Below are 20,697 nucleotides of genomic sequence, written 5' to 3'. Positions count from 1 at the left end.
AATCGAGGTATGTTAGGTACACATTCTTTTGGATAATCCTCCTGATGACCCTTAGAGTAACTAGTTTGTGAAATATATTGACCAGCTGACGGCTTGTTTAAGGGGACTTTTTTTGTCCCTTTATCAAGAAATCACAAAGAGAGATATAAAATTTGATGATGATTTGGAGTCGGAAGATTCCTCTTAATCTTGGCATTTTAGGTATACAGTGTCTTTGGCAATTTCACTGATAACCCTCTTGCGAACAAGTTTGTGGAGAATGTTAACCCTCTAAGGACTCATTGAAGGGAACTTTTGGTCGGTTTCCGAAATGAAGATTTTTAATAATAATTATACCCTCAGCCATATGGCTACAGAGGGCATATATAATTTGATACAGCCAAAACGTGGCTCATCAAAATAACGATTTGGACCCTAGGTCTCTTTAAATCAAATCCGCTTCAGGATATTTAGAGTGGATCTAACGATGTCCATTCGTCTGTTTGGCTGGCTGGTGGGCACGATAACTCTCGAAGGAAGTATCCGATTTTATCCAGACTTGGTACATCGTAAAATTATTGTCAAACTCAGAACGAGTTCGGAGATGGGCAATATCGGTCCACACCTTCTGGTACCTCCCCCACAAAATATCATGATTTTTAAAGAAAATCATTTACTGCACAGAAAGAGAAAGGATAATCCGCTTCTGCTCCAACTTTGCAAATCTCTATATTTGCATCAGTGCTAGGTGAGGTGTGAAAATGGACAATATCGATGCACTCCATCAAGTCTTCCCCCACAAAGGGTCAACATTTTGAAAAATTATAAATCTTATAAAATGTGATGTAAGAGTGCGATTATCTTGAAGTTACACACATCCTAATATTTTTATCAACCCAAGGTCTGGTGTTTAGATGGAATATAACGGTCCACTCCTTCTGGTACCTCCCCCACAAAAGGTCGAAATTTAAAAAAAAAATATTTTTTTTACAGAAAGAGAAAGGATAATCCGATTTTGCTTCAACTTTGCATATCCTAATATTTGCATCAGTGCTACGTCAGGTGGACAATATCGATGCACTCCATCAAGCACCTTCCCCACAAAGAGTCAAAATTTTTGAATAATTTTAAATCTTATAAAATGTCATGTTATATTCCGATTTTTTTCAAATTACACACAACACAATATTTTTATAAATACAAGGTCTGGTGTAAAAATGGGATATATCGGTCCACTCCTTCTGGTACCTCCCCCACAAAGGGTCAACATTTTGAATATTCATGAAACTCATAAAACACGAAATTTACATCCGATTCCATTCACACTTGGCACATCTCAATATTTCCATCAACATAAGATCTGTTATAAAGATGGTAGAGATCGGAACATTCCTTCGGGTACCTCCCCCACAAAGGGTTAACATTTTGAATACCCAAAACGATCATAAAATCCGAAATAAGCATCCGACTCTTCAAATTACACACATCACAATATTTTTATTAACCCAAGGTCTGCTCAGAAGATGGAATATATCGGTCCACTCCTTCTGGTACCTCCCCTACAAAGGGTCAAAATTTTGAATATTCATGAAGCTCATAAAACACGAAATTAGCATCCGATTCTCTTCAAATTACACATATCACAATATTTTTATTGCCCAGGGTCTGGTGCGAAGTTGGGATATATCGGTCCACTCCTTTTGGTACCTTCCCCACAAAGGGTAAAATTTTGAATATTCATGAAACTCATAAAACCTCGAAATTAACTTCCGATTCCATTCAGACTTGGCACATCTCAATATTTCCATCAACACAAGATATGTTATAAAAATGGTACAGATCGGACCACTCCTTCTGGTACCTCCCCCACAAAGGATTAACATTTTGAATAACCAAAACGATCATAAAACCCAAAATAAGCATCTGATTCCCTTCAAATTACACACATCACAATATTTTTATTCACACGAGGTCTGATCTGAGATGGGGTATATCGGTCCACTCCTTCTGGTACCTCCCCTACAAAGGGTCAGAATTTTTAATATTCATGAAGCTCATAAGACACGAAATTAACATCAGATTCCATTTAGACTTGACACATCTCAATATATCCATCAACACAAGATCTGTTATAAAGATGGTACAGATCGGACCATTCCTTCTGGTACCTCCCCCACAAAGGGTTAACATTTTAAATAACCAAAACGATTATAAAATCGAAATACGCATCCGATTTTCTTCAAATTACACACATTACAATATTTTTATTCATACGAGGTCTGATCTGAAGATAGGGTATATCGGTCCACTCCTTCTGGTACCTCCCCTATAAAGGGTCAAAATTTGAATATTCATGAAGCTCATAAAACACGAAATTAACATCCGATTCTCTTCAAATTACACATATCACAATATTTTTATTTGCCCAGGGTCTGGTACGAAGTTGGGATATATCGGTCCACTCCTTTTGGTACCTTCCCCACAAAGGGTAAAATTTTTGAATATTCATGAAACTCATAAAACCTCGAAATTAACTTCCGATTCCATTCAGACTTGGCACATCTCAATATTTCCATCAACACAAGATATGTTATAAAAATGGTACAGATCGCACCACTCCTTCTGGTACCTCCCCCACAAAGGATTAACATTTTGAATAACCAAAACGATCATAAAACCCAAAATAAGCATCTGATTCCCTTCAAATTACACACATCACAATATTTTTATTCACACGAGGTCTGATCTGAAGATGGGGTATATCGGTCCACTCCTTCTGGTACCTCCCCTACAAAGGGTCAGAATTTTTAATATTCATGAAGCTCATAAGACAAGAAATTAACATCAGATTCCATTTAGACTTGACACATCTCAATATATCCATCAACACAAGATCTGTTATAAAGATGGTACAGATCGGACCATTCCTTCTGGTACCTCCCCCGCAAAGGGTTATTATTTTGAATAAACAAAACGATCATAAAATCCGAAATAAGCATCCGATTCTCTTAAAAAATTGTAAGAAGCATCCAAATCCATCCACCTCCTCAAATTTCCCACATACAAACATTTTTGCTAAGACAAAATCTGTAGTGAAGATGATATGCATTTGCCAATCCCTTCTAGTACCTCACAAAGGGTCACAATTTCCAATATTTATTCCTGTCACAACTTGCGAAACAAGTCAGCGGTTCTTTACAACTTGCTATATCTAAATATTTCTCTTAACCAGAAATCTGATATGGATATGTAATTTACCGAAATTTATGCTTCTGCATAAAATCTGATATAAATGTTGGATTTTGATATTTCCGCTATATCTGTCACCTCTTGCATATTTCCACATTTTCCAAACATTATAAGAAGCAGTTGATATAGTCCAAATCTGTCACGTTGTAATATTTATGTTAGTCTTAGGTCAGATGCGAAATGGTCAATATTGGCCAACTGCTTCGGAACCTCCCCCCATAAAGAATCAAGAGTTTGAATAATCATAACCCAACACTGGGGGTATACATCTGTCGGCAAAACCGACTGATTCTATTTTTGTAATTTTTTTTACGTCATTTTCTTATTTGTTTCTTTCACTCAAAGGATAACACCCTCATGTCTGCTGGAGATAACAGCAACTTCGATGACAACTTCAAATTGAATCTGCAAGAACAATTTGGACGGTCCACCGTTAATAGTGGCAAATTTTCCTCATACATGGCCGGTAATGGTAATGGTGGAGTTGGCACACTTGCCACTGGAGGAAGCGCTGGCCCCTCAACATCGGCTGCCTCTGTGGGCTTGTTGGCAAATAATACGAACAACAACAACAACGGCAACGGCAATAACTCGGACACAAAACCCTCAACATCGAAATCATCGAATGGTAACATGACCTTGACAAAATACAACAGCAGCGGCAAGCTACCTTCGAACGAGGATATAATGCGGTTGAGTACAGCGTTAGTAACTGAGAAATGAAATAAATTCTTAGTTGCACTCGCATGAATATTGAAAATACTAACTTGATTGTTTGTTTGTTTCCCCCTCCCCCTCCCCCCGTTTAGCTCTGAGGTAAGCGGCCATTTGGAAATAATGCAAGACGAATTGGAATCGTTAAAGGATCTGCTGCGCAGTGATGTCTATTCGTTGGATCACAACACTTTGTTGGGCGTAAGTTCATTGCCTATTATTAATGGTCAAGATGAAGCAAATCTTCTAACTGCTGGCAGTAAACAAAACTTGAATATTGAGAAAATAGCTAACCCAACTAATGTATATAGCAACAACATGATTAGTAATGCTAATGGCGAAGACTGTAATAATGTTGGTGGTCAAGAGGAAGATATTGATCAGACACGTTACAAGATACTGCAATTTCTTAATGAGTCCATATTTAATGATTTAGATTAGAGACGGCAGATAGAAGGAACGATAGAAAGAAACATAATTTTTAATTATGGAATTATTGCGGAAATTAATGTTGCTATTCTATAATATAGTTTTGTAAATGATTTTTCTATGAAACACAAAAACAACAACAAAATATTTTCTCTATTACATACATAAAGCCAACAACAATGGGGTGCGAAAAGTTCTCCATTTTAGAAATTATTAAAAAACAAAAAGAACATTTTTTGTTAAGCTACATAATATTTAAACATTATTTGATACACTTGCTAAATGTACATAATGATTTTTATTATTATTATTTTTTTATTATAACATGATGAACATGAATAACAACAACAATAAGAATGATTAACTTTTAAAATGGGAAGACAATTTAAATTTCATTTACAGCTACAGATGATAGGTTACATTATTTGTAACATGGTTCGTGACCTTTTTTTGGGAAATTTTATATTTGTTTTTCAAAAAAATAAAAGGAAATTTTCAAATAAACAACATGCAGGGTGAGATAAAAAAAACTGCAACAAAGTCACACGCCATAATTTTTATTTTTTTTTTTTAATTTTCTTGAATGAAAGCAGAAAATGTCGGAAATAGCAACAAATTTTGGGATAAGTTTAGATTTGTTCTAAATTGGTCACATTTGGTACGAAGGTATGACCTTCAGACATCCAATGAAACCATCACACGCTGCCCGAATGTTGCTCTGCGCTACTTTGGACCATTCCCGGCAAGGCACTTGCTTAAGGTGATCGACACTTTGGTATTTTTTAGTGCCAACCTTGCTTACCAAAATTCTCCAGACATGAATATTCAAGTCCATCACTCGCTGCCCGAATGTTGCTCTGCGGTATTTTGGCCCATTCCCGGCGAAACACTTGCTTGAGGTGATCGACATTTTACTATTTTTTTGGTGACAATCTTGCTTTCCAAACCGTCACACGCTGCCCGAATGTTGCTCTGCGGTATTTTGGCCCATTCCCGGCGATGTACTTGCTTAAGGTGATCGGCCCTTTGGTATTTTTTTTTTTTTTTTTTTTTTTTTTTTTTTTTTTTTTTTTTTTTTTTTTTTGGCGACAACCTTGCTTTCCAAAATAATCCAGACATAAATATTTATGAAACTCATCATAAAACGTGAAATTAACATCAGATTCCCTTCACGCTTACTTGGCACATCTCAATATTTCCAGCAACACAAAATTTGTTATAAAGATCGTATAGATCGGACCATTCCTTCTGGTACCACCCCACATTTTGAATAACCTCAACGATCATAAAATCCAAAACAAGCATCCAAAACAAGCATATTTTTATTTGCCCAGGGTCTGGTGTGAGGATGGAATATATCAGTCTACTCTGTCGGGTACCTTCCCCACAAAGAGTCAAATTTTTGAATATTCGAAAATTAACATCCGATTCCATTCGGGATCTTGGCACATCTCAATATTTTCATCAACACAAGAGTTGTTATAAAGATGCTATAGATTGGACCATTCCTTCTGGTACCTCCCCCACAAAGGGTTAAAATTTTGAATAATTAAAACGATCAGAAAATCCGAAATAAGCATCCGATTCTCTTCAAATTACACACATCACAATATTTTTATTTGCCCAGGGTCTGATGTGAGGATGGAATATATCAGTCCACACCTTCGGGTACCTTCCCCACAAAGGGTCAACATTTTGAATATTCATGAAGCTCAAAAAAACACCATTGGCACGAAGGTATGACCTTCAAACGGCCAATGAAACCGTCACACGCTGCCCCAATTGTTGCTCTGCGGTATTTTGCCCCATTCCCTGCGAAGCATTTGCTTGAAGTGATCGATATTTTTGATATTTTTAGTGCCAACCTTGCTTTCCAAATACTCCAGACACAGTAGTCCAACGGTTTGGTATCCGGAGATTTTGTTGATGGTCATTGTGCGCTGGAAATGAAGCAAGGAACCTCATTTTGTAACCATTTTTTGGGTGGCGTGTGCTGATGAGTGCGATGGTGCTGAGTCCTGATGGAATGTCCAAGGTCTGCGGCTAAAATATTTGCGTGCCCAAGGCTTTAATACACCCTCCAGAATATTTTCGCGGTCGATTAATACGAGCGGAAAGCGACCGTCGGCTGTTATGGCGTCCCACACCATCACCATAGCCGGCGCTTGAGTTCTGATGGCCAACCGAAGGTGCACATTTTCAGCTGACCTCTTTGACAAGTAAACACGATCATTTTGTTTGTTTACAAACTGCTGGACAACAAATCTTTTCTCATCGTAGAAAACCAAATTCGACAGTTTACCACTTTCGACCACTTGTCAAGCAACTCTTTAGCCTTTTTGAGTATATTTTCTTTCAGTTGCGGTCTTGCAGGATCTTGCACTTTCAATGGCTTTACCCCGATCTAATTTTTTCAATATTTGCCGAATGATTGTTGCGATATGTTCAGCTCAAGAGAAATTTTTCGGCCACTGCGACTTGGTAGTGATCAATCAAGTCGCTTCTCTACTTTTCGAAGCATTTCTGCTGATGTTACTGTTTTCTTCCGTCCACTTCCTTGATGTGGGGGATAGGAGCTACCACTATCACGGTAACGAGCGACACAAAAGAGTTATTCACATCTAAATGCTGAAGTAGTCTAACGATAGCCACCTGTGATTTTCCATCCAAACATTAAGAAATCACACTATCACGCTTGAATTCCCTGTCGAATAACTTTTTTTCTGGAAAATTCTCACCAAAATGCTTTTGTACGCTTGTAAACAATATAATGAGGTGTCACTAGAATAATTTTAACATCTGTCGGACGAGTGGCTTAGAAATGACAGCAGTCTGAAATTGATTGCAGTTTTTTTCATCTCACCCTGTAGAGATGGTCATCTCTATAAAGAAAGTATTCTGCCTTTAGCAAAGAGCCAAATTATTCCTAAAATTCGATGTAGACAAATAAGATGGCATAGGAAATGAAACACTATTCGTCAAATCCGTTTAAAAAAGTATATGGGTATTTATGAAAATAAAAAAAAATAGCCTTCAACTAAAAGGTATAATGCCATGATTACGTTAGAACTTTTTGCAGGGTTAACCTACTTCAAGAGGGTTTATTTGAAGTATTAGTAATGAATATGACAATATTTATCCAAAACCAGTGGGTTAACCCATTTATGTGTAAACGTACTGTAAGGGTATATAGGAAACTCTTAAAAAAATATATAAAATCGAATATAAGAGTATTTCGGAGTAGAAAATTTAAAAAAACAAATGATCTAAAACTTTTAAAATCAATTCTAATCGGAGCCTATCGATATATGCCTACATGAAATGAACAATTCAATGATTTCAATAATTTTGTATTTAAAAAAAAAAATACATTAATTTACAGTTTTTGAGTATATTTTCAGCCAGTGACAAAGAGACAGATTCAAAGAAAGTTACCCAGAAAGAGAGAAAAGAGTGTGTCTGTCTGCGTGTGCCAAAGATGCCAAGTCGTTTAAAAAGCAAGATGAAAAGACCACAAACAAATACCCACGCAATTCTTCATCACAATTCCCTTTTTTTAGATAGAATGACAAAGGGACTCGGATTAATTACTTTCGTAATTCATAACTTGGTTTTTAATAGAATACACCATTGGATTTAATCTAAACCTTTTTCTCAAGATAATTTTATATAGCTTTCCATAGACGTATTCGTAATGAAAAGAAAAAAAATCATCATTCTGCTAGGAATCTTAAATATTGGAATTATAAAAATATGATTACATCCAGTCATCTATTTGGATCAACAATTTGAGAATAGGGGGTTTCTTGAATTCATATTTTAGAATTGAATATTAAAATTTATTTATATATATTTTTTTTTCTGTGTTGAGGACTATAATAAACAACACCAAGGCATATCTACTACTAGGTATTGTTATTCTTTTAGCAGCTCGTACTGCTGTGTTCGTTTTGATATCTTCTCTAATCTGGCTTTGCTTCTAACTTCAAGTTCAAAAGAAAGTCGACCTTTATTGTTTGGACCCATATCAACACAGGAGTTAGATGAGTAGGTTTTGTCGGGCAGGTTTTCTGCGCATTGCTGTCACTTCGAGCCCAATATGAATTGAGGCGGCAGCGTCATCCAGTTGAGGTAGCTCTCTTTTTTCAGCTACAATGCGAAGGGGTATTCGCTCTATATTCTGTTATAACTGCTGTGATCCCGTTAGAGTGAATACTATTCAATCCTGCTTGATAGGCCTGTAGATCTAGAGGTTCTGCCTTATATCTCAGCACTCCTCTCTCCCTCCCTTTCTAGTTCCTGAATGTCTTTGCTTACTTGCCTGGGCAGAGGTTGCCTATCGAGCAGATAGTGATTGAAATGGTTGAGCTTATTACACCCAAACAAGTAGTACATTGGCAGAATTTTATAAAACTTCCCCATGCTTCATTCATTTGATCACAAGGTGTTTGTTTTTATACCTTACACCACATAGTGGTAAAAACAAAATACAGATCGCTTTTATTATCCGACGAAAGGACGAACCCTATTGAAATTGGTGATAATGGGATCAGATTTAGATATAGCGCCCATATATATCTTCAACCGATTTCGGGTTAATTGTGCATCAAATGGCTAATATAAGTCCAAATAAGCTGTATTTTGGTACATCCGACCTAATTCAGGCTAGAAGCAAATACATCGAATTTGGTGAAAATCGGTTCAATTGTAGCTATAGCTTCCATATATATGTTTCATCCGATTTGGGGTTTTAGGTCCCTCTCATGCGTAATATGCACTCCACAACAATGATCTTTGGTACCGGATACAATATACAGCTCAGAAATAAGTTCCTAAAATTTTGTCAAGATCGGTTCAGATTTCGATATAGCTCCCATACATATGTTTCATCCGATTTGTTGTTTAACTCCCTCATATTCGTAATATGCATTCAACAACAATGTTTTTTGGTACCAGATATCTTATAGAGCTCGGAAATACCTCTGCCAAATTATATCAAGATCGGAGAGATTTGGATGTAGGTCACATATATACCTTCAACTGAGTTCGGGTTAATTGTGCACCAAATGGCCAATATCTGTCAGAAAGTCCTGAATTTTGGTACATTCGACCGAATTCGGTCTAGAAGCAAGTACATCGAATTCAGAGACAATCGGTTCAGATATGCATTTTTATACCCTCCACCATTTTATGGAGGTTATATTAGGTTTGTCATTCCGTTTGTAACACCTCGAAATATACATTTTAGACCCCATAATGTATATATATTCTTGATCAGCTTTAAATTCTAGGTCGATTTAGCGATGTCCGTTTCCAAACGAATTCATGTAGATTGATAAAATTTTACTCAAATGTATATTATGTCTTCAGGACTTTTGGTATTGAAAATGAACCATGTAGGTCCACGTTTTGGTATAGCCCCCATATAACGGTAACTCCCGATATTCGGTATTTTTATGATTTTAGCTACATTATTCATCGATTTTTTTATAAGTTCCGCATTTGAATATTGCAAAGTTACCTATGCATGTCCATGTCGTCGTATAGACCCTAATATAACAGCTTCATTCAGTATTTTAAAGATTTTAACAGAATATTTAACGATTTTTATTGTTTTTGAGAATTCGTTGCAAATGGTGGAGGATATTTAAAGTTCGGCTCGGCTTTTTACTTGTTTCAATACAATCCTTCTCCAACAGAAATAAAGCCAAATGTTGATAGGTGGTATGATCGACTTAAAAAAAAATCTTTTGTTACGGGAGCTCTACTAAATATGCATAGTGTTGTAGGATATCATATAGTCGCCCCCGCCCGACTTTGACTTTTCCTCACTGTTTTTTTTATAAAATTGTTTGAAATTTGTTCCTAACGACAGAGGTGGAGCATACCTCTCGAATATTGGAATTTCGTCATTGATTTTTTTGACATTATTGACTTAATTCCCAAATAATGGGAAGTATAAAAGTTCGCCTCGTCCGAACTTTACGTTTTAAATCATGTTTTTTTTTTGTACAAAACTCAATTTGTTCTTTTAACAAAATTCATTCCTGCGACTGTAAATGAAATCATTTAAATTTAAAAAAGAAAGCAAATTCCTGTTCTTTATAAGCTTTCAGTTTTTATTTATAGCAATTATACAAAACAATTTAGGTCCATGTTCTTTCAACATTATGTGTTTGTTTACATTCAACTGGTTCTTTCTTTTTTTTTTAATGATCTTCATTGAAATTCTCTTGCTATAAATCGAAAAACTATTCCAAATATAACTATAAAAAATCACATTTCTCATTCTATATAACCTGACTCTTCTTCGCCTTGTTTGTGTGCGTGTGTGTGTGTGTTTTAAACATCCCCCCAACAAACACTTGGATATTACAACAAAAATAAAACTCAACATAAAAATCAAAATTCTTTTTAAAAACGTATTCCTAAATTATGTAATTAATTTAATATTTTCCGATAATTGTTAAAAAAAAAACATTCGTATTTAAAAAAAATACCTTGATTTATGTAACTTATGAAAAAACAACAAACAATCCTACACCCATTACCATGGATGGGTTTATTTCCTAAACCAAATATTCTTCTCAACTTGAAAATATCATTCAATCACTCAAAACCCCCTTCAACCACACAAAATGAAGTCTTTGAAAGGATGCAACACCGGCACTCCGGCAACAGCAGGCATGACGGCAACAAAACCATTTACGAAGTTAAATATATTTGAGAACAATAATAAATATATTTTTGCCGCCAACTATGGAAGCGAATTACTACAAAAGGTCAGCTCTAACGAAAAAACAATGCATTTAGTCTTGAATGAGAGAAATTATAAAAGAAAAACGCCAACACTCCTTTCCTCCCTTTTTTTGTTTTGGAAAAGTGTTGTTTCGATTTTAACAATCTGGGTAGTTCGATAAATGTCATTGATTACAACAAACGATAACTTTGCGTACTATCATCACTAGCCAATGAGAGAAGGAGCTTATTCCCTCTCTCTCCTTAGTTTATGCTTTGTAACGGTATTTTTTCTAAATTCCCTTGAGGAGAAAAGAGGCTTCTTATTTGTTTTTGTCTATTTTTAAATTGTTAGAAAAAAAGAAACATCTCTAAATCATTGTTTTCTCGTATTCTTGTCTTTAACAAAAAATATTAAAAGTTTTTAAAACAAATTTACAAAAATATATTTTAACAACAAGACGTTTGTGCTTAGCGTGTGTTTTGTCTCTCAAGAAATGTTAGTAACAATGTTTTCCTTTCTCTCTTTCCCCTCTCACAGCTTTTTAATGATTCCGAAATTTTGGGCATGGGTGCATATGGTCTACATTTACCCAAAGACACCACTAATGATCGTAATGGTAAGTCATTAGTTTATTTTTATTTTCTCTTCTCCTTTTTGTTGTTATTCTTGGTTTTGTACGAAATAATCACTTTTCTCCATTTTGACAGGTTCTGAATTAATGGCCTACCAACCAATGTATGATCTGTCAGATATCATCAATGAACAAAGTGATTTGGATGGTATGTAACAACAAAAAATTGTTGACTTTTTTCATTTTGTTGTTGATCTTTTTGTTTTTTGCATTTACATTTTCTTTATAATTCTGTTTTAGTTAATTTTTGAAATATACAAACTAACTTAAGAAGAAAGAGGGGGCACATTCACATTCTCTAGCAGAAGTCATACCAAATGGGACTTGAACATGTGAAAGCTAGGTTTTTTTTTTCAAAACATCAAGGTGGATTTTTAAAAATGCTGTAAAAGTATAGTTTTGTTTAAAGACACTTTGGGAATTAATTAAAGAGAGAGCTTTAGGTTATAATTCCAATTTATTTGCCTAAAAAATTTGCGTATTTTACATACCAAAAGTGATGATATATTTTTTATGGTAAATATCAAATATATAAATTTCCTTTGTTCAGAAACTTGCATTGAAATTTGATGTAGAATATTTCTTCCTTTGGAACTTTACCCAAAAACTTAAGTATTATCAGAGATTTTGCCCTGGAATGGAAACGTGTCAAAGTAGTTCTAAAACGATATTTTATGTTACTTTCATGCATCAACTCAGAACAGACATCCAAAGGGAAATAAAAAAGGTTTTTTTTGGCAACATGGATTCAAATATTTTCTGGATATATAATGGAAATAGAGCTTTATTTTCTTTGGTGACTTATGGTGAAATTTTGTGAAGAATAATTTCGTCTTTGACGTTTTCATTCTAAAATGATGCTTTGCAGGAGTATTTTGGATAGATTCACATTAGGTACAAATTTAGTGTCATAGGGTATCATGTCTTTGTGCATTTGTTTGTAACATGGAGAAGGAAGCGAGATAGACCCATAGTTACTTATGGAATCTTCATAGAATCACTTTCTGAGTCGATTTATTCATGTCAGTCCGTCCGCCCGTCTGTCCATGTATTCCTGTGAGCAAAATTCAGGTCGCATTTATTAACCGATTGAGATGAAATTTCCCCAACAAAATTTGTTTGGCCCAAGGACGAACCCTATTGAAATTGGTTATAATCGGATCAGATTTAAATATAGCTTCCATATATCTTCAACCGATTTCGGGTTAATTGTGCACCAAATGGCTAATATCAGTCCAAATGACCTGAATTTTGGCACATCCCATCGAATTCAGGCTAGAAGCAAGTACATCGAATTCGGAGACCGGTTCCGATAATTATTTTTTGCATTTTATACCAGAAATTGGTTTAAAAAATAGCGGCCAAGAAAACATTGGAGAAATTGACCGTTGAGGATTGCATTTTTCAAATTCTATGTTGTTGCATAGGCTTATCAGCTTCCGAAATATATCTTTGAATCCTAAATTTGAAATTAGTTTGTTTTACTTGTTTATTTTTATAAAAACAAAGGCACTTCAAATTTGTCAACAATTTATGCAACATAGGTTACACAAGGTACGAAAAAGAACCATTCGCGTTGTCATCTTCACGAATGGTTTTTCTTTAATTATTCATGATTAGAGCAACTGTCTCTTGGGGAAAATATATTAAATTAAAACAAATCAAGAGATCAGAATTATATATATTGGATTTTTATTTTTTCTGGACTATTAGATAGAATTATAGAAAAGTATTCAAAGACTTTTTAGATCCTGGTTTTTATTTAAGGACATTATCATATTCTTATTCACATATCTATCACAGCTAATCCTTTCTCGTTATTTCTAATCCAATTTTGTCCAACGTTTAGTATGAGTTGCTGCTAGAACTGGATGTGCAGCCCTATTGTTATTAAGTTTTATTATTGTATATAGACATTAAAAGTTATTTTATTATGATAGGAGAAATACAAAACTAACATATGTTTTGATAAATGTACAGCCCCTTGAATTGTTTACAAAAATATATAATATAAATTCCCCCTGTTTCTCTCTATGTTTTCATCTTGTCTGTGCCACCCGCCCTCCCATATTTTCGAATTTTAGAGTAAAGCCAAAAATCACCATACCCCCACCCAACCACCTAAACAAATATCTACATGATACCAATTATTTTCTTTCTCAGCCGATAACAATTCAATGATGAGGCCACAAATAACCCAAGAACCAGATAGTTCAACAAAACAGAATGATGTTCAGCCCAGTTCCGGTTTAAATACGCCGTATCATGGAGTAAATCAACCGCCCCAGGCTTCACACAAACACAGTGAGGAAATGGTTGATTGATTGATTGCTTTTTTTTTTTGTTACGATAATGGGGTCTTCAAAAAATATTAATCACAACAGTAGGATCCCCGTATCTATATATTCATAAGATAATAATATTTTACATAATAATATATATGTAGTTCTAACAACTATTCATAACTAATATTTATGAATACTTTTGATGATTGTTTAACAAAATAGAAATGACAACATGTGGAAACAGGCATATTTTATAATAATAATAATAAGTTTTTACGCCCTTAGATATATATACACATATACATATAAATATTATTCTATAAATATTGATACAAACATTATAACTTTTATTTAAAGTTTTGTTTTTTTTATGTATAAAAAATATGTTTTTAATTATAAGATTATTTTACTGTATAAAAAACCACTAATTTTAGGAAAGAAAAAAAATTGAAATATTTTTTTTTAATTTTGCATCACATTTTAATAGACCAGACATTTCATTGAAGAAATTTTAATATAATTTTTTTTTTAGTTTTTGACCACATTTTCTGTTAAATACGAAGGAATTTTAAATCATTTCAACAGATATTTGAAATATTATATTTTTGTTTGTGACCACATTTTCAGTTGATTAAGAAGATTTTTTGAAGAAGATCCACATGGACCTAAAATTTCAGAATAAATTTGAAATATATGTTTTTTTTCATTCAAATTTCACATTTTAAGCTGACTCAGAAAATTCTTTACCAATTTTTTGTTTTAAAAACTTTTTTATTCGATTTGAAATGTAATTTTAAATTATAAAAAATTAAATTATCTGAAGCATTTCGATTTTTTAATATTGATTTGAAGCAAATTTTTCGAAAATGTTTAAATAATAGTTCAGGGTTTGGGTTCTTGTTCTACGGAAATATGAAATGAAAAATCGTTTCTTTAGAAAATTGTTAATTTGACAATTCTTTCCTTTCTGAAGGTTTTCATTTCACATCTACATATAACAAGAGCTAAAGGTGGGAATACATAAAGTGCTTATCTGGCTGACTCAAGTAATCGGCTGGCTTCTTCAGAAATGAAAAAAGGAACCTAGGGCCAAAATCGAACTAAGTCAACCTAAAATTCCTTTGTTCGCATGGTAGAAGAATATAGGTAGACGCGTCGACACAGCTGCTGGGACAATGAACTGTCAAACCAATTTTGGAATTGAAAATGTTGAATGAAAAAATACTTAAATTTGTAAAAATTTTTGAAAAACGCGAAATATAGTAGCCTCCGAATGACGTAGTATAAGAAAACATTTTTGACATATCAATGCTCCCAAGCGTTGATGCATCTACGTGTATTCTTCTGCCATGTTTGTTCATCTACGAAGAAGCCGATGACTTAAACCAGCCAAATATGCGCTTTATGTATTTCTACTCTAAGCCCCAGATACTTGAAGTCAATTTTTTTTTAATTTTAAATATCAAAGTGCTACCAGAAGAGGATTTTTAACGTATATTTTTGGAAAAAATTTACTTTTAAATATATTTGTTTTTTTTTTTCGTCTCATGTATTTCTAATACTGATTTGATTAACAACTAATTACAAAACAATTTTTGAAAGGTTTTTATTTTAGATTTGAATCACATTTCAAATAAATCGTAATGTTAGAAAAGAGTTTTTGAATTTGTTATCTCTCTCTACCTCTCTCTTATAAATGGATTACTACTTGAAAGAAATTGAATGTTGTTAAATTTTTAATCATTTTTTTACCCACAAATTTTAGTAGACCACAACACAAAAAGTGGGAAATTTTAGAGAAGACACTATTCAAAATATAAACTTCCTGTGATTTTTCTTACTCCTCCCTGTCAATCGACAGAAAATATGGATGGAGTTAGCCCCCCCTAAATGTTACTGTTATGCCCAATTCGTTTAATTTTTCATATCAGTCTCAGCCTTGTGACAAAAATTTGGCCTAGAGTACCTTTTTGATGCAAAAAATCTATTTCAAAAACATCTCCTGACAATGTCCAGAAGGTCGTATATAGAAAATATATATTTTTTTTAAACAACACTTCAAACTTGGCACCATTTTAAGCAACATAGGTTACACAAGGTACGGAAAAGGCCCTTGTCATCGCTTGTCCATCTTCACATTTTTTTTGCTCAATTAGAATTGCAGAATTGTGACTCGAGAAAGCCTTTAAATGAAAAAATCAAAAGATCAGAATTCAAAAACCGGATATAGGATTTTTTCTGGACTATTAAATAGAATCACAGAAAAGTATTCAAAGGCCTTTTATATCCTGGCTATTCAGTTAAGGAAATTTTAATTTTTAAACACATACCATTCACAAAGCAAAGATTTCTGCCTAAAGGCCTTATAAACCTAAAACATTTATAGAAAATATTCAGAAAACCTTCTGGAGGTTTGTGATCAATAAACTGTTAAGAACTATCTAACGCTGGCAGTACTTACTTCTAGGTGCCCTAAAGACAGAAATGCCCTCTAGAATATTCTACAAAACGAGGACCTTCAAGATATCTTCTATGTAAGAGTTTAGGTAATCTGCTGGCACTTCCTGAAATTTTAGTGTGATTTTTTATTCGTTGAAACCCACCTAAAAAAAGAATTCCTCTTCATTTTTTAAAAATTAGTTTCTTCGTCGTAATTTTTCTATGGCCACACTTTTTGTTACAAATATGAACATTGTAACACCGAAATCACACACAAGTAAAGTGTGAAATTTTTTGATGAGAACATTTGAAAATACCAATAATAGGCGAGGACTTGAATGTGAACATGAAATGTATTTGACTTTTAATTGTCGACAATATAAACGACATATTTCCAAAGAATGAACTTTTAAATATATTTTTGTAAACATATGAAAATCGTATTACTAATACACCTCCTTATTAGTACACACGCACACACTCGTGTAAACTGTGTAATATTTTTTGTTTCCTAATTATAATCACTATTTTTGTCGCCAGTTTTAGCATGTTTACACATATGAAAATTCTGTGGATTTCAATTGCCAATTCCACTGCGCCTGAGTCTGAAATTCAGTGAATTTTATTTGACATGCTTTTTGGAATTGACACTTGAATCCAATGGATATCTTTGTACATGTTGACATGTTTTGTTATGCCTTTTTTTTTTAAACGAAAACACATTGTGTGACAAAACAGATATCCCATATGCCTATTATACAAATTATAAATATTTTTATACATACATACAATTTAACATTTAATTTTCTTAACTATTAATTGTTTTAGTTTCGTATATATTATTTTAACTTTCAAAATAAATATTATCACAAAAATTGGTTATCTATTTTATTTCGGGATAATGGAAAGAGTTAACTCTGCTCTCGGTATGGAAATAAAATACAGTTATACTTGTAGCTGAAAACAGTCGGCCCAATTACGGTTGTTGTTTCTATAGTCGCCGTCGACGTTATGTACAAGTCGCCATCGCCGTCGCTTTGATTCAGTTTAAAAAGAAGTTGGCACACTCTCTGTTGTTGACAGTGAAAAGAAAATTGTTTGTATTTGAATCTTATTTCTTCTCTTTCGAAAAAAATATAGTGACATACATAAAAGCTTCACATCTCTTAAATTCAATTAAGGATGAAGAGAACAGGTATTAGGGTGGAAATACATAAAGCGTATATTGACTGGCTTAAGTCATCGGCTGGCTTCTTCTTAGATGAACAAGGAGTTTAGGTTGACTTAGTTCGATTTCGGCCCTATGTTCCTTTGTTTATTTCCGAAGAAGCCAGCCGATGACTTAAGTCGCCAGATAAGCGCTTTATGTATTCCCACCTTTAGTAATGCAGCGACTAGTGCTAAGGCAGCAAATAAACATATTGACATTAACCGACTCCATGTAAGTACATATTTTAATTAATTCAATTAAAAATATGTACTCAATGTGTTCTTTTTTAGATTTATAGATTACTTCAAATTAATAGGGACTGTTTCGGCATGTGCCAAGAAATTTCACCAAAGCTGCAAAGTGACGCCGGTCATTGGCTCTTAAGGTGGAAATACATAAAGCGCATATTTGACTGGCTTCTTCGTAGATGAACAAAGGAGTTTTAGGTTGACCTAGTTCGATTTTGGCCCTAGGCTCCTTTGTTCATTTCCTAAGAAGCCAGCCGATGACTTAAGGCAAGCAGGTAAGCGCTTTATGTATTCATTGAGGTTTTTTAACGCTAGGATCTTATCCAAATTGTTTTGCTGTTGGCAAATAGGCTTCAATATCAACGACGACTATTCTCAAAAATCGACTTTACGCCGACTGTTGTATCGACAATGATAATAGCAATCATTCATCGCTATCGACAAAAAACGACAACCCGACGATGACGACAGCAGTAATAGGGCCGAATGTTTCACGTTTCGATGAGCCAAAAATGAACGCACGCCGAAATCACGACTAAAGGTGGGAATACATAAAGAGCTTATTTGGCTGGCTTAAGTCATCGGATGGCATCTTCGAAAATTAACAAAGAGGCCAAGGAACAAAATCGAACTATGTCAACCTAAAACTCCTTTGTTCCTCTACGAAGAAGCCGGCCAAATATGCGCTTTATGTATTCCCATCCTTAAGCTTTGATCTGTTTCACCCTTTAGACATATGGTGCATCAGTTGTGGATTATTATCACCTAAAGTCTAATTTACACCGAGCATGTTTTTATAAAAAAGTAGGTGTATCTGATTACCCTACAATTTGTAAAGATTGTTGCAAATTATTACTAGAACTCGTTTTTGACGCAAAAAAAGAGCGTTTCAAGAGATACATTTTGACAGTTCATTCACTTGGAATTTGCAAATTCTTGCCGAAGAAATTTCTTTTGTGCAATCACTTGCAGCTTTCTACTCTTCTCATTTCGATGATTTATATTTCGGCAAACAATTTTAGAACATCTTTGTTTTAGAAAACAGAGACCTTTTGACGGTTCTTTAATTGAGAGTTTGGAAACTTATGTCGGACAAATGTCTTTACAATTCACTTGTAACGCTTTTTCTTCCGGTAATTTATGTCTCATCGGGCAGCTTATTTTTTTATTTTTGATATTGCAAGGCCATTTGCATGCTTCATATCTTTTTATGGCGAGGATTTTTTTTGTTTAAACAAAACAGATGATTACTTGCAAATTTCTTCAGGATTCCATTAGTTTACCCTATGGCTCGTTTAGATACAACATCTCCCCGAATTATTTGAAATTCGGGTGAATCGGATCTAATAAAACTCAATAGATAAATCTTCAATAGTATAAAGACGCTTTTACTCTCCCTCTCAATTCCTACAGGAAAAGTAATCAGACATAACTGTCATTTTGATTGTTGATTCCTTTGATATACGTAAGTAATGACGAATCATCATAAAATGCGTAATTTAAGTGTCGGTGTGAAGGGTGTGTAATTGAAAGTGAAATCCACTAAATCTCGCATAAGTGTAAACATTTCTTGAAACCGCAGTGTAAAGTGTACCGTTATATTTGATATTCCTCATTTTTTCTTCAATATCATGTTTATATAAGATCTTTTTGACAATATAAATCCACGGGAATTCCCAAATAACTTGAAATATATTTGGTAGAAATAGAAAAAATTCAATGGAAATACTTTAATTTATAATGAAAAATAATAAACAAAGAATCTTATAGCATGTTTTACATGCGATAAATATAATTCATTTAATGTCAAATTTGCAGACCAGAGGATTTATTTACGTATAAGCAATTGCATTAATCATGGTAGAAGAATACAGGTAGATGCATTAACGCTTGAGAACAGTGATATGTCACATTTTTAAAATGTTTTGTCAAAAAAAGTGGGTTTTATATATTTTCTTAGCAACGCAAAAAAGATATTGTTATGATATGCATTTTTTTCCATTTTTTTTTTACATTTCAATAGTTTTTCATTCAACATTTTCAATTCCAAAATTTGTTTGACATTGCATTCCCAGTAGCTGTGTTCGATGCGACTACCTTTTTTTTCTACCATGGCATTAGAGTTAAAAATCCACTGTTTTTTATTGTATGTAAACATGCCTTGAGATTTTTAGATCTAATAATTTAAAATCTAAATAAAATTTACATATGCCTTCAAGAACGCCTCACAAATTTTCTGATAATTCGACAGAAATTTTAATTTAGTACTTGCTTTGGAAATTTGTAAAACGTCGTGTTTAACAAAAGCTTTATAATCATTAAATATGCCACTTCTTTTGTTTATATAATTTTAGGAGAACCATATTTTCTTTTTTTTTATTCCAAATTTAATTATATTTAAGTTATCTCGAACATATTTTCATAAAATGAAATTTGTATTTCCTAGTTGTACTGTCTGTTCGGAACCAATAACAAATTATAAACCCACAAGACTGTAAAAAATACTATGGCAAAAATGTTTTTCTCTGTTGTTTCTTTAGTATAAAAAATATATATGTATTTACAAATATAGAATATGATCCATAAAATATGAGTTTTATACATTTAAGTTAAAACTCAAAACATTACATATTGTTTTAAGTAAACCTATTTACCATGGTAGAAGAATACAGGTGGATAAATCAACTTGATATGTCAAAAAATTTTAAATTTTTTTTTTCATAACTTTTAATCGGAAGTTGTTATGATTGATTTTTTATTCACTACACTAT

At 33.5% G+C, this 20,697-nt stretch overlaps 2 protein-coding genes across 11 annotated transcripts in view; one reads left to right on the top strand and one right to left on the bottom strand.

Annotated features, from left to right (window-relative positions):
• The window catches only part of LOC131804023 (heat shock factor protein-like), a 35,056-nt gene extending 20,725 nt beyond the window's left edge, over nucleotides 1-14,331 (top strand). For 6 of the 10 annotated variants that reach the window (XM_059126211.1, XM_059126206.1, XM_059126210.1 and 3 more), the window contains 6 exons: nucleotides 3,574-3,932; nucleotides 4,038-4,143; nucleotides 11,016-11,153; nucleotides 11,651-11,729; nucleotides 11,821-11,892; nucleotides 13,908-14,331. In XM_059126211.1, the coding sequence (XP_058982194.1) occupies nucleotides 3,574-3,932; nucleotides 4,038-4,143; nucleotides 11,016-11,153; nucleotides 11,651-11,729; nucleotides 11,821-11,892; nucleotides 13,908-14,068 (915 nt within the window). In that variant the 3' untranslated portion in view covers nucleotides 14,069-14,331. Of the gene's footprint in view, nucleotides 1-3,573; nucleotides 3,933-4,037; nucleotides 4,144-11,015; nucleotides 11,154-11,650; nucleotides 11,730-11,820; nucleotides 11,893-13,593; nucleotides 13,771-13,907 lie in introns of those variants that run through there. The other 4 variants (XM_059126212.1, XM_059126215.1, XM_059126213.1 and 1 more) reach the window with 4 other exon arrangements.
• Nucleotides 14,332-17,019: 2,688 nt separating this feature from the next.
• Nucleotides 17,020-20,697, bottom strand: part of LOC131804001 (polycomb protein Pcl-like) — an 8,834-nt gene continuing 5,156 nt past the window's right edge. The window contains 1 exon segment of the mRNA XM_059126113.1: nucleotides 17,020-17,073. Coding sequence (XP_058982096.1) covers nucleotides 17,020-17,073 — 54 coding nt within the window.

Source organism: Musca domestica, unplaced genomic scaffold (genome assembly GCF_030504385.1).
Source record: "Musca domestica strain aabys unplaced genomic scaffold, Musca_domestica.polishedcontigs.V.1.1 37, whole genome shotgun sequence".
Classification (NCBI taxonomy): domain Eukaryota; kingdom Metazoa; phylum Arthropoda; class Insecta; order Diptera; family Muscidae; genus Musca; species Musca domestica.
Note: the sequence above shows the minus strand (reverse complement) of the source record. Positions and strands in the feature narration are given on the sequence as shown.